We start from the raw sequence: 15,431 nt of genomic DNA on the forward strand, positions 1-15,431 counted from the left end.
CCCATACATCTAATACTTGTTCGTATTGTTTATTTCTATTTGTAAGAATATGCTCTATTATTGATGTGTGTCCAGTTGTGTTTAATATTCTTAAAAAAGTATAACATTGACTTAATTAACCAAAAGGATTATATTTCTTTCAATAAATATCAGGTTCAAATTTTTAGAAATCATAACAATATTTTGTCATTTATAAGTGTCTGTTTAAAATATAGATTACTTATATATTATACTTTTGATTTTAAGATTATAAATATATTTTTAGGTATGCATTACTTAAACAACCGCAAAACGAGAAATAACTTCGTTGGCCTAAACAGAAAATGAAGAGGGGAAACCCCGCATTATTGAAATACGCAGTGAGCGAATTGACAACACTGTATGAGTCTATAAGGTCGTGTATATGAGATCGCAATACGACAATACTGATAAAAATTATACTGATGAGGCTGTAAAATCGGAAATCATAACGAGATGGTAATAATAGGAGAACCGAAGGGGAAAGTATATATTGAATTTCATCTTATCAAAATAGAAACTTGGGCATTAAGAATGTGTTTTTACCTATTTCGATATACACGATGACTAAAATATTATATACACCTGGAAACAGGAGAGACCGTAAGGTTTGAGTCCTTAAGGATAGCAGGATGTAAATATATATATATATATATATATATATATATATATATATATATATATATATATATATATATATATATATTTATATATATATATATATATATATAATGCAAAGAGTACGACCCTTGGTTAAATTTGAAATATACTCAACAGATGAATTGCAGAGGTTTGATCGGTCAATTATTGGCAAATGAAAGACGCCAGCTACTTCATTAGTTTACTAGAATACGTTTCGCTTTTATTATGTTTTAAAAGCATCCTCAGTTCTCTACAAAAAGTAATGATATAAATCTATAAATCTATCTATCATATAAAACTTAACAAATTAAACGAGAAAAAAAAACAAGAAAAACTGTGTGAGTGCACTAATGTTCAGTAATTTAATTTTTAGGTGATTTTCATTTTGACCGGTGGTTTCAATACACTAGTATATGCAAATAGCCGAAAGCATACTCGTGTTGATTGATCCTTAAAATTAACCTAAATCACCTAAAAATTAAATTAATTAACATATATATATATATATATATATATATATATATATATATATATATATATATATATATATATGTATATATATATATATATATATACAGTATACTCCCTCTATAACGAACACGGTTATTACGAGGTTTCGCTTATAACGAGGTACATTAGATGTCCCGTGAAATTTCTATTGAACTATAACCTTCTATAGCGAGGTAAATTTGCTTATAACGAGAAAAAATAAGATTGAAAAACGTGTTTTTCACGTTTTAGCCCGGCCGTAGCTATAAATAAATACCCTTTTTAACTGCGGGCCACCCGCAATAAACTTCTTACAATTTATGATTCTTAGTCGGAAATGTAAAATTTATGATTCACAAGTGTCATTGTACGGGGTTGACCATTCACACCTAATAATATGGGTCCTAATAGACAAGATGTGGAAAGTGTTTTAAAGGTTGTCAGAAACTTTATCCAAGGACAAAACGCAAATGAAGAAGCATAAAACTGTTTCACATCTTTAGAAAATATGATAGATAGAATACTGGACAATTTAAAGCAGCCAAAAATGACAAAATAACTTTATACGCTTTATACATATTTAAAGAATACAGATTTTTTGTTTTAACGTATATCATTGACAGTAAAAGTAAACAATTCTTTTTTGTTTTAATGCGTTTCATTGACAATAAAAGTAAACAACTTTGTTTTAAAAACGCCATTCAAACAATATTTATTAGCATCTTATATTGCTCCGAATGGCTTCACTATAGAAAGTTAATGTTTTAGAAAACTACATATTCATATGTATGCACAGTATTATTGTTGTTGGATATAACGAGATCCGCTTATAACGAGGTAATTAGTCTGCCATTTCAGTTCTCGTTATAGAGGGAGTCTACTGTATATATATATATATATATATATATATATATATATATATATATATATATATATATATTTATATATATATATATAGTTTCAAAAGTTATGCATTACCCTTCGTACTCATGGTTTTTACACTTCCATAAATCCATCCTTATCACATATTTAATAGGCCTTTTTCATATAAAGTACACCTTTTTAAGTTTTTTATTTTATTTAGATACCCATTTGCTTGATCTCGTATTGCCAAGGTGTAAATATATTTCAAAAATTTATTTTGGGAAAATTTGTAAAAACCAGATGAACCGTTCAAAAATAATGCTTTAGTTGAAGAAGGCCATTCACAGCGGTTCGTGGCGGAAAGAGTGGGTGTTTCTCAGAGTGATTTCTGGAGACAAAAATACAGAATAGAGCTAGCTGTGGTAGATACTGAGTTCCAATGAGCAACAGAATAGATATATCAGAATTTTCATTCGAATAAATTCTTCTATATCTGTACCAGCCCCTCCAAAGAGACTTTAGGCATGCTACAGGAGTCAGAGTATCGCTGGCTTCAATAAGAAGAATTTTAATGTCAGGTTTGAGAAGTAGTCGACCTATAAAAGTTCCTCAGCTACAACCTAGACATATTTTGCACCGCCTCCAGTGGGCTTAAGAACACATACAGCTCCCTCAACAGTTTTGGAATTTTGTGCTTTTTTCAGACGAGACCAGAATCTGTTTAAATAGTGATAGCCGGCGAATTCCTGTTTGGCGAGAGCCAACAAGAGCTGCATAACTAGCACATGCTCATCCCATACTTCCTTTCGCTGGTGGCAGTGTTATATTTTGAGCGGGTATTATGGCAGGTGGACGCATGGAATTTGTGGTTATTGACAGTACTCTAACAGGACAAAGGTACATCACACGGATTTTAGACCCTCATGTCAGATTACGGTGGGGAGCTGTGAAAGAATATTTTGTATTTATTGATGATCCCGCCCACATAGGACTCAAGCAGTTCATGACTATCTTGAGACAGAAGGTATTAGTAGTTTGGAGTACCTTGCGACGTCTCCAGATATAAACTCAATTAAACATGCATGGGATGTACTCTCCAGAGCTGTTCATACCCGAAGGAATCGTCCCAGAACCCATCATAAACCGACAATTGTCTGTAGAGAAGAATGGGAGAATCTGCCACAGGAAATGATTGATCGACTTGTTAGCAGTATTAGAGCACAAATCCAGGCTTGTGTCGATGCGCGCGGTGGAAATACACGATATAAAAATTGTTAAATACATTTTAAGTAGAAATAAATTGTTTAGTTTTTAATTTGTTATTTATTAAAAAAACAGTATCTCTTTTAAAGTAAAAAATATCTGTAAACGTATATATATATATATATATATATATATATATATATATATATATATATATATATATATATATAGTAAACTCTTAAATATTGGGGAAATCTCCAAACTTGCAGATTTCCCCAATATTTAAGAGTTTACTATTTAACTTATCTGCAAAGATTAAATTTCTTTTCTTTATATATATATATATCCCTAGAACCCTAGGTCATGAGATAAATTTAAATGATCATCAAGTCTTCAAATTCCAATTAAGAAATGTTCCTATATTTATTGAATAGCTTATGTATTGCCTGTGATGACGCACACAACCAAAAAACTAAAAGATCAAGACACATTGAGAGCTATCCTGGAAAAATAGAAAGATGAATGCTCAATAATATCAGGGATTAATTAAAAATGAGTAATATAAATCTAAAAATCCAAATATGCTACATCATCGAACGAGTTACAAAACGGAAGTCGAGTTAAGCTAGATAACTAGAATGAATAATGGCATGTAGAAAAAGGAGATATTGAGTAACAACCGAGAAGTGACAAAAGGCCATTCATACACTGGACAGATGACCTAAAAGATTGAGAACAAACTATATCCCAGCAGGTCCAAACAGGAGATAATTGCTACTTTTAAGAGAGACCTATGTTCAACAGTATACTAACGCTAGTATATACATAATATAGTTTCGCACAATAAGAAAAACGTACTGATTTAAATTATTTTTTTAAATGTAAGGCAAAGAATAAATCTGTTACAAAAACACAAAAAAAAATATTAAAATTACGAAAAAACTTGTTTGCAAGAAAACTACAATATGAGAACAAAAAAAGATATGTTAACCTCATATTATTTTCTATATGGTACTACTAGTATTTCGGCTAAATAAAACACCAAAGTACTTCAACAGAAATTTTTAGTGTAAATCATAAATAAAAAGATCTTATTTAATTACTTACCCACAACAACAACATCCGCCTGTTTAGGCAAATCCCCTTCATTACTAAAATACTTTTTATTGGCGCATGTAATTATTCCCGTTTTCGTTTGATTCGAGACAATACTGTGAAATTTATGTAGTCTTAACATTTTACCTATTTGAACGTATTACTTGCACTAGTTTTAAGCGTATCGTTATTATTAACACAGATTGATTTCTTCGTTTAATAAACATAAAGCGGTTGGTTAATTGACTTGTTATTCTGTATAACGAGCACCATTGACCTCAGAATCTTTTATACGTCCATAGCGATAACTTTAGATAGCAAGCTTACTGCCTACAGAAGTGTACCTACACCGGGAAAAGTACTTCGTTTATTTCATAAGATATATGTATATATGATACTTACATATATATCCACAATAAACACTATCTATTCAAATTAATATACATATATGTATATTAATTGATGTATATATATATATATATATATATATATATATATATATATATACAATATATATATATATAAATATATATATACAATATATATATATATATATATATATATATATATATATATATATATATATATATATATATATATTGTGATTTTGTACAAAATTTCTTGAACGTTGTTAGGTGAACATAATTCGGACAGGTATTTTTTATTATAAGGATGTAATTTCAACATTCCATGCACTCATTTCAGAGAGAATTTTTGGGCTTCAAAAAATTAAATATAAAATTAAACAGCAACATATTAATTTTATTTTAGAACATATAAAAGTAAGTAACATCTATAACGAGATTAGTATTTAATCATTCCTTTAACAATGAAACAACCACGTTTATTAATCTCTTGTGGGGCTTTAATTTTCACCTTCACTTCATCATAATCATACCAAATTTGATCAGGTTCTTGTGGCCATTTCCAGTGATGAAGTCCACTCCTCTGGATAGCACTAACGGACACCCTACTGGATCCCTGTTTTTTAATTATACCATGAAAATATTTGCCTTCATATATTACAATCACATAATCAACTACTAAATTATTTTCATTCACCTCTTCATCACTTAACAGTTCATCATGATCAGTTCATGATCAGATTCTTCCACATTTTTATTATCTATTTTCACTTTACTTTTAGATTTTTTGCTATTTCTTTCGGGTGTCCTAATTTCTTTTCTCTCTTTTTCGTTTTCTTTCATTATTTTATACTTCAATTCTCTCCTGTCCGTTTTCTTTTCTCAAGTAATATTTTTTTACTAACACTGCCACGCTAACAAGAAGCTAACTAACATTTGGTAACAGGAAAACCCATTCTTGCCATATCAATAACCCACTCTACCAATAATGTGTCCTCTTCAGATGTCAATATTGTTGGTACTCCATTTTTACAATATACAGGGTATATTCCATCAATTTTTCCTATCAAAGTAGTTTAGGAAACCCCAAATAAACTTGCTGTAGAACATTTTGTTGGGAATATTTGGCATAATTCTTTTTTGTTGTCATCTAGAACAAAAAATTTTAAATGGAAAGTTGGAGAAGGTTTCTTGCGGAAAACCAAAAATTAAGTGTCGGTAATAGGCACCTACTTATACCACATAATTCTGACACTCATGTCGGATTTATAAAGAAACATTATAGTGTGTAAAAAATAATGAACAGAAATGGTCCAATACTATATCTCTGTAGCACAACAAAGATACCACAACATTGTGCGAATGAAGAGGTGAATGTATTTTCGACAGGCAATGTCTGAATTAGGACAACACTCTGAACATGGTCACCTAAAATCCGACACTATAAAAATAAAAGGACCAAATTTTGAGTTACCAAATTAATAAGAACTTATGTTAGTGTGAAAGATTCTAATTCTAATCAATTGAACTTGCGTATATCTAAGCCTAAAGTACAACAGGATCCAAGTTTTAAAAAAATTCTACAGAGCCTTACCTTAGCAGAAAATTACGTAGTTCACCGCCAAAACCGTCAACTCACCGACGCACCAACCTTTAGGTTAAACTGTTCACTTGCTTGAAGTCAATCAAGTAGGTTTCTACTACTATTAGTTACAAGAAATGTTCACGTAAGAGATTTTATAAAATGATAAATTAATTTAAATTATTTAAATATTTAAATTAAATTTATTTAGGTATCATGATCGTTTTTTACTTTCGTTTTTTCTCTTAATTGTTTATTATTTTATTAGTTTAGACTTTTCAGCTTATCTGCTGCAGAAATCTATTTCTGGATAGTTTGTTGTCAGCTCTGGGCCGAAGTATTTTATAGCTGGTGCTCTTCTGGCAAGCGGATCAGCTCTTTCATTGCCGTATATTTCCCGGTAACCTGAAACTCATACCAAGGTGGCACTGGTCTGCTCCGCCAGTCTATCGAATTTCTTTCGATATTTGCACACTAGCCTAGAGTCCACCTTAGGCCTTATAATTCTTATAATTATTATTCGTTCTATCTGTTGATTCCAAATAACACTGCATAGAATTTACATAAATTCGCCCTGGTAGATAGGGACAAATTTACCCCTTTCTCAAAAATGCACCACTTTAAATGTAGCACTCCGCAATTTTTTCATATTTGGGGTCCATTGACGATATGAAACAATAAAATTGCTTTAACGTTGTAGTTCCTTTCTAAAGTACATAAAATCAATAGCCTAAACTAACTAGATTTTAAAATCAGACTGAAATAGATATTAAGTAATTTTTAAACAATAACTGAATTATGTTCTGTCCTTATAGAACGTTTAGTTAAAAACTTAAAAAGTTAAAAAAAAAGTGACTTTCATTTTCATGTCGTCAAGTAATGAAAGTAAAGAACTTTTATCAAGTAGCACCTCTTCAACTATCAGCAAAATCAGTCAATCTATAAAGAGATCTTTAAATTCATCCATTTTCCATATAAAAAGTTCCTAGGTCAAAAATCAATTTTAAAAAATTAATTATAAATATCTAATGCTTCCTATGTGGTAAACAATATCCGTGTGAATAACTGTAAAATTTATCGTAGACTACTTTAGTGTACAGTAACTTTATTTAATAAAAATAAATGTAACTTAACCCATCACATCGATCAATATCAAATATCTTCGAGCAAAACTGAACAGGACGATGTTTTGAATATCGATAAAATTGTAATAATTTTAAAATAAATCCTCCAGAGATGTTAAAAAATTTTATGTTAAAGTACTCACTAAAAATAAACAAGCGATTTTAATTCTCGATTTGGCACTTAAAAAATCTGATATTAAATTCCGTTAACACTATTTAAACATCTTATCCTGAAGAGCTTGAGCAGTTAAAGTAGCGGGTGTAAGATTCCAGTTAATCAAAAAACTACTTAAAGGACGATTGAGGAACGTGAGTGCTGATCGCCAATGGAGAAGAACCATACAAATTTGAATTTCAGTCGTAAAACCAATCATGGAGATGATGAAGAAAACTTCTAGAAAATTCGAAAGTGCTTTTAATAAAGCGGAAGAAGTTTCTAGACTGTTTAATAAAATTTATAAAAATGTAGATAATTTAGAAGAAAGATTAGAAGAAAAATAAAAAACTAGAAATTATGATAACTAATGGATTATATAACCAACTGAAGCAGAGATATACTCAGTAAATCCAGGTACAGTAATTTCAGAATAAATCAAGAATCGACATATCACATGAGATTCAAATTGGCACTGTTCGATGGAGAATCTTTTTGATCTGTTTATCCCAGATAATTTAAAGCTGTCGCGAGGGCTTACGATTATATAAAAGAAAAAATAATTGTTTCCATGACTGCGGCTTTACGAAATGATGCTGCCGTCGCTATGCAAATTATTACTAAGGGGTAAAAAATGTCAGACATTACTCAATCAATTGGAAAAACACTATGGAGATACCCAATAATGAGAAGTATACAGAACACAACGTCAATGTAGGATCCAGCGTGCAAGCGAATATTTGCATGCATTTGAAACAGATATTGCTGATATAGTGTGGGTTGGCTTACCCAGGAACCCCAAATATTATTTTAGAAAAAATATAAGGAGATGTGTTTTTTAATGTTTTTTAATTACATAAAGCAATTGCTATTGCTTTACGACATGAACCCGCTAACTTCGATAGGACATCGAATTCGAAACATTGGAAAAGAGAAATGAAAGGTTAAATGTCTGGAAGAAATGATGCCGAAAATATTTCAAGAATTGTATTGAAATAAATCACTTTTATTGCAATTGCAACAAACCAATACAACAGTCGTAAAAATAGAGTGGATCGACATAAAGGGGCAATCATTGACCTCAACAACTAAAGCCCCTGTAGTTACTGTTAACATAACATCTTCTGATGGAGTTCATAATTTGTTTGTTATGTCGATAATAAGGATTAATCGTTTTTGGTAGAAGCGGGTGCAACAAGATATGTTGTACGACCAGAAATAATAAGATACCATCTAAGCTTAATACCAGCATCATTACAACTTAGAACAGCAACTGTTGCGATAATTAAAACATACGATGAGGAAATAAGTACAACTGTAATGTTAAAATATGATGTGGTGCGACTGTCTGTGATTTGCCCACTTACCATGGTGTAACTATGTGTTCGAGTATGTGTTTGTTTGTGTGCATGTATGGTTGTGTGTCTGTATGTGTGGGTTATCTTCAATCAAATCTGCAGCTGCTATGCCATGTTCCCTTTTGATTCACATGTATTTATTTGGTTATACCTATTCACACCTGTCCTGAAAACTACGTTGGCAGATTAATTTGAAAGAGAGTTGCATAATTTCGCAAACATTAGAAATAATGCAGAATATAAGATATGTAAGTGGAGTATCTGAAGAGGTGGCATAACTAAATCACACGAAAATAAATAGCAGAATAATCGGACAATTCAAAATTAAAGTAAAATGAGTAAACCAAGAACAATAGCTGAAAAACTTAAATTGAAAAACCACTAAGTGTTAATGTTCAGATAGTGTTACAATCCAGTCCAGTTCATAATTTTGATTAATTATATATAAACTATTGCTTGTAAAACTTTTTAAAAGAAAAAGATGAAGTGAAGAGTGAAAAGAAATTGTTACGAATACAAAATATATTCAAACTTCTTTGTAGCTCTCATTATTTGTAAATTTTATAATGCTTTGACTAATAATAATTAGGTATACATAACTAAACTTTAAATCGAATAAATCTATACAAAACATTAAGTAAAATATTTGAAAATATTTGAAGTATTTTAGTTTTTTCAATTTTATTCCTCTATGTATAACATCAATTTACATAGGAAATTGATTGCATTTGTAGTAATAATTACTAGCAAATTGGCGTAAGCTATTAACTAATTAGACAATGAATACGTTTTCTAATTTATTTGTTATTGCAGGCATTATGTACTTAATCCATTTTGAAACGAATTTTATTTGGACTAATAGTCCGAATAAAATTATTTTTGCAGACTTCTTTAATTTGAAAAATAAGACTAATCATGAATAATGAGAGTGTATATTTATCAATTTCCGTTATAAACTTTCCTTTTTTGTACACAATAATTACTCGAGTCGTCAGAGACGAAAATGCCACTGAAATGTCAGCTACTCATGGGAAATAAATTTTTAATAAAACTTGTATCGACTCAACGGTAAAAATTCGATATCATTTGATCCAATTATCCTATCGACAAAAATCAAAATACATTTTAAAGATAACGAGTACAGTTTTGATATGCAATTTTTGCCGCAAATTAAGTCAATTTTTTTAAAGATGTTAAATAAATAAGCGTTGCCCGATTTTTACCATTTTTTATAACTCTCATGAGATCTATAAAATTTTTCACTTTCATTGACCCTAAACTATGGAATTTCCATTGTTAGATCCTTATATTGAAAAGTTATAGCATGAAATTTCAGTTTTAAGTTTTGGCAATAAATGTGAGACATTTGAAATATACCTAAAAAACGCTGAATTTACACTATCACAGTACAAATAATTTAAAACGTTTAAAACTGCTTCTTTTCGATTGTACAAGTACGTTTTTCGAAACTACCGAACTTTAGCTACAAATTTCACCCAATACCGTCTTATTGGAGGCCTTTCCCGTGACGTGTGTTCGTTTGTACTTCTGCGTTTTTTAGGCATATTTCAAATGCCTCACATTTATTGTCAAAACTGGCAATTGAAATTTCATGTTATACGTTTTCAGCATTAGACTCTAATGATGGACATTCCACTACGACCGGTCCATGAAAGGGATCAATTTTATTGATCCTATGAGAATCTTAAAAAATGGCAAAAACGGCGCAACTTTTATTTATTTACCTTTATAAAAACCAACTTCATTTGCAGCATCATCATCATCATTGGTGCTACAGCCCTATAAAAGAGCCTCGACCTTCCCAAGTCTATTACGCCAGTCAGTTCTATCCATTGCCAGCTGTTGCCAGTTTGCTGCGCCTATTTGTCTACCATCCTCATCTACACCATCCCTCCATCTGAGTTTTGGTCTACCCCTTTTTCTACTTCCCACAGGTTGTGACATAAGGATTCTTCTAGGAGGGTTGTTCTGCTGTGATCTTGCCAGATGTCCTGCCCATCTTAGTCTTCCTATTTTTATAAAGGATACTACGTCTTTACCACCAAATATATGTTTATATCTGTGATATATCTCGTAGTTGTACCTCCTTCTCCAAACACCATTTTCACAGATGCCACCAAATATTCTTCTCAGGATCCTTCGTTCAAATATAAGCAGGAGATTTTCATTTGCCTTGGAAATGGTCCATATCTCCGACCCATATGTCAACACTGGTTGTATAAGGGTTTTGTATATGGTTATTTTTGTTTTTTGGCTTAAGTTTCTGCTTCTCATATGTCTACTCAGTCCAAAATAGCATTTGTTTGCTAGAATTATTCTTTGCTTGATTTCTTCCGTCATGACGTTCTCCTTGGTGATCAAGGAGCCTAAGTATGTGAATTTGTCCACCACTTCAAAGGTAGAATTATCAACCGTGAATTGGTGGCCGATGTTTCTGGCTCTATTGTTGGGTGTTGATGCCATTATCTTAGTTTTATTTTCATTTACTTGCAGTCCCATATTCTTTGCGGCGTTTGACAAGGTGGTATACATTTCTTCTAGCTTGCGTGTTGTGCGGGCAACTAGATCAACATCATCTGCATATGCCAAAATTTGGGATGATTTATTAAAAATGTTTCCTCTGCTGTCTATTTGGGCATCCCTGACCGCCTTTTCCAAAGCTATGTTGAAAAGGAGACACGCCAGCGCATCTCCCTGTCGCAGCCCAACATGCGTTTCAAATGCCTGTGATTGTTCGCCCTGTATTTGGACTTTGCAAACAACTTTACGCATTGTAGCCTTAACCAATCTTATCAGTTTATCGGGGATGTGGAATTCATCCATGGCTTCATACAATTTATTTCTTAGGACACTATCATAGGCCGATTTAAAATCTACGAAAAGATGGTATGTGTCGATATTAAATTCATTGGTTTTTTCCAGTATTTGCCGTAGCACAAAGATCTGGTCTGTTGTTGATCGACCAGGCCTAAAACCACTTTGATATTCTCCAAGAAGCTCCTCTGAATATTCACTCAGGCGACCATATAAAATACTCGAAAATATTTTGTATGCTGTATTAAGGAGGGTTATTCCCCTATAGTTTCTACATTCTAATTTATCGCCCTTTTTGTGTAGCGGGCAAACGATCCTAATACACCACTCTTCTGGGATTTGTTCCTCATTCCAGGCTCTCAGTATGATTTTATATATATGATTAGTCAGAGTAGCACCTCCACATTTAATAAGTTCCGCGGGTATACCATCACTTCCTGGAGATTTATTATTTCTTAGGTGTTTTATTGCATCCCGTACTTCCTGAATTGATGGAGGATCCAATGGTGTATTGTTGTTTGCTCCTGGGGGTGGTTGATTTGGATCTTCTACTTAGTATAGATAGCTTAGATAGTAAGCAGTTCTTTATAGTGTTCCACCCACCTTTTCGATACTTCTTCTTTTGTATTGAGTGCAAAATTTGCTGCAAACTTCATTTGCAGCAAAATACGAAAATTGCATACGAAAGCTGCACTCTATATCTTTAAAACATATTTTGATTTTTGTCGATAGGACACTCTGATCGAAAGATATCTAATTTTAACCGTCGAACTGATACAAATTTTATTTAAAATTAATTTCACGCGCGTAACTAACATTTAAAATCACGGGTCGCTTCAAGCATTGTTTCTGAGAGAACAGTTCATTCGACATAAAAAGTGCTAATGATTTTTGTTCAAAATTATCTCTAGCTATATTTTTTATTTCAAAACATTTAGGGTGATGCGGGGGGTAAAAGTGATAAATTTTTTGTATCTTTTTTGGGGTCCCAAAATTGACATTCTCAGTAAAATTCAACTGTTATTATTTTTAGAAGTCAAATCTCTGACGACTGGACTCAATCTATAAACAGCAATGAAAATAAACATTTAAACTTTTCGGTAAGATAGTTTCGAAACAAATTCAGATTTCTGCTTTAATCTGGAGCCTTCTAAAAATTGCAAGGCATATCCAGACGTTGATAAAGATGTTAATAGAGACATGGGGAATCTAAAATTTGCATTCCACGACATGTCTCCTCAACTAAGCAGAAATCCTTAACGAATTTGTTTCTTGTACTCCAACAGAGTAGATCCGAATAAAATGAAAAAGACAGAAAAGATTTGATTTCACGTTCAAAGCGTCTATGTATCTGTTGATACGTATTTCGACTTAATAAGTCTCATCAGAACAGTTATTCATAGCCGTTAAGAACCCTATTATGGAAGCCAGATGGTCAAAACTAGGTCTACAGAAGAGTTGGAGTACGATTCGCCAGCTGCAGTCTCGCCCAGACCGTTAGTTTTGGAGTTGATGGCATAATTCTTTGGGAAGGTATTAGTTGGGAGGTATGTACCGCACTTGTGGAAGTGACTGGACGGATGCCTGGTAATTCTTACGTTTAAAACATCCTGCAAGATCATATTTTGTCATATGTTGGTTACATTGGATATGAAAGATTCACGTTATTGCACGATAATGCTCGACCATATGCCGCTGCCATATTAAGTAATTATTTTGATGAGGTCCAAATTCGAAGATTGGATTGGCCACCGTTTAGCCCGGATTTAAATCCAATAGAGCACATGTGGGATTACCTAAAACGCAGCATACGACAAAGAAATCATGTTCCACATACGATAGAGCAGCTTCGGCTTGCTGCACAGGATGAATGGAATGAAATTTCCCAAGGATATGTCCAAAATTTACTTGCAAGCATGCTGAGAAAGATGTAAGCAGTAATAAAAGCTAGAGGGGGCTAGACTCGTTACTGATTATGCACTTCTTTCAGTTAAAACGACTTGTTTAAGCAATTTAAATTATCATTTAAGTTTAGAGTAAAATAACCTTATTTACCTTATATTAAACATTTATTTTTTTTTCACAATTTTCTCCGCATAAAAACTAAAAATTGTTTAATAAACATTGTTAAAATAAACTCTGTTTCACAATAAACGACTTAATTGACCAGAATTTATTTTGAAAAAACAAAAATTTGAAAATTAAAAAATATTCGATATTTTTGTCCATGAGTGTATTTAATAAGACAATATGGCTCTTGGCGAACACCCATTTAAAAAAAGTAACGCGCCACAAGACATACCTCTGGGGTGGTGTGGAAACGGTCTTAAAATTTGTTTTAAAAAAATTTCATTGTGTAACTCTTTAAGGACGGGTCACGTCAAAAGACGTTTTAGCGTAACTTCCGCGACAGCCGGGTGGTATCAGTAAGCTTTCTGCAAAATTACTTGTTTTAAAGCTTTTTGTTTGTGGCATTTTGTATTTTTAGGGGAATGTAGGGAATGAGCCACAAAATATTTATTCATATGTTTATTTACTGACGTTTCGATCTCTATATCCAGAGACCATTTTCAACTATACAAATGATAGTAATATTTATTTTCTATGGCTTTTTGCTTGTCGTTCTGTATTTTTAGAAATAATGTTGGGAATAAGCCACAATATATTGATTCAAATGTTTAATTTACGGACGTTTCGATCTCTATGAAGAGAACGTTTTCAAACATACAAATGACAGATATATTTATTTTTCTATAACTTTTTGTTTGTGGCATTCTGTATTTTTAGGGAGAACGTTGGAAATAAGCCACAATATATCTATTTACATGTTTAATACACTGACGTTTCGATCTCTATTCCGTTTTTAAAGATAGAAAAAAAAGAAAATAAATAATATATAAAATATATAATAATAAACAAATAAAATAAATATAACTATCATTTATATCTTTGAAAGCGGTCTTTGGATATAGAAATCGAAACTTCAGTAAAAACTTGTAAATAAATATATTGTGACCGATTTCGAACAATAATATTTGAAAAATAAAATATAATTAACGTTAAAATAAAAGTGAGTGTACTGCGTTCTGCGCCTTTAAACGATGAATCACTCTCCCAAATAGTGAAATTATAGCATACTGCTGATATTGAGCAGCGGTAGGTGCCAATCAGAACCGGTAGGTGCCAATATATATTTTTTGGAGTGGCGTTTGAGTGTTTGTGTTTGAGTGATTTTAAAAATTTCAAAACCGTTCAAAAATTTAAATTCTCCGCCAAAATTTTTGTAAAAAATACCATGATGTAGACAATAAAACATTCTACAAATGGAAAAAAAAGAACGAGTTCTTATCATGATTAGAACCATAGATATCGTCAAAAAACGGAAAAAAACGTTTTCACTTTTTTTATGTTATGTTTGGGTCTATAGGTCTGAAAATTTTTTTGGTCGGATACTTTTTGATATGGTATTTTTGTTTTTGAAATATCGAGTTTTATAAACATCGCATTTTTCACTATCTTAACCGGCTAGACCCTTTGGATTTTGTATAATAATGTGTTTAATATTTTACACACTAATAATCTTAACTAATTAGGAATTTTGATATGTCATTCAATATTAATAAATTAAGGATCAGTCTAGATTATTACGTATTTTTGTTCAAGGTCAACATAATAAAATTTCACCTAATTGTTGGTGAAATT

The 15,431-nt window shown here is 31.7% G+C and overlaps 1 protein-coding gene across 1 annotated transcript in view; it reads right to left on the reverse strand.

Moving 5' to 3' along the window:
- Positions 1-4,595, reverse strand: part of Sardh (Sarcosine dehydrogenase) — a 50,593-nt gene extending 45,998 nt beyond the window's left edge. Inside the window, exon 1 of the mRNA XM_072529948.1 lies at positions 4,324-4,595. Within this exon, the coding sequence (XP_072386049.1) occupies positions 4,324-4,453 (130 nt within the window). The 5' untranslated portion in view covers positions 4,454-4,595. The remainder of the gene's footprint in view (positions 1-4,323) is intronic.
- Between the last annotated feature and the right edge of the window lie 10,836 nt (positions 4,596-15,431).

This window comes from Diabrotica undecimpunctata, chromosome 4, assembly GCF_040954645.1.
Source record: "Diabrotica undecimpunctata isolate CICGRU chromosome 4, icDiaUnde3, whole genome shotgun sequence".
Classification (NCBI taxonomy): Eukaryota; Metazoa; Arthropoda; class Insecta; order Coleoptera; family Chrysomelidae; genus Diabrotica; species Diabrotica undecimpunctata.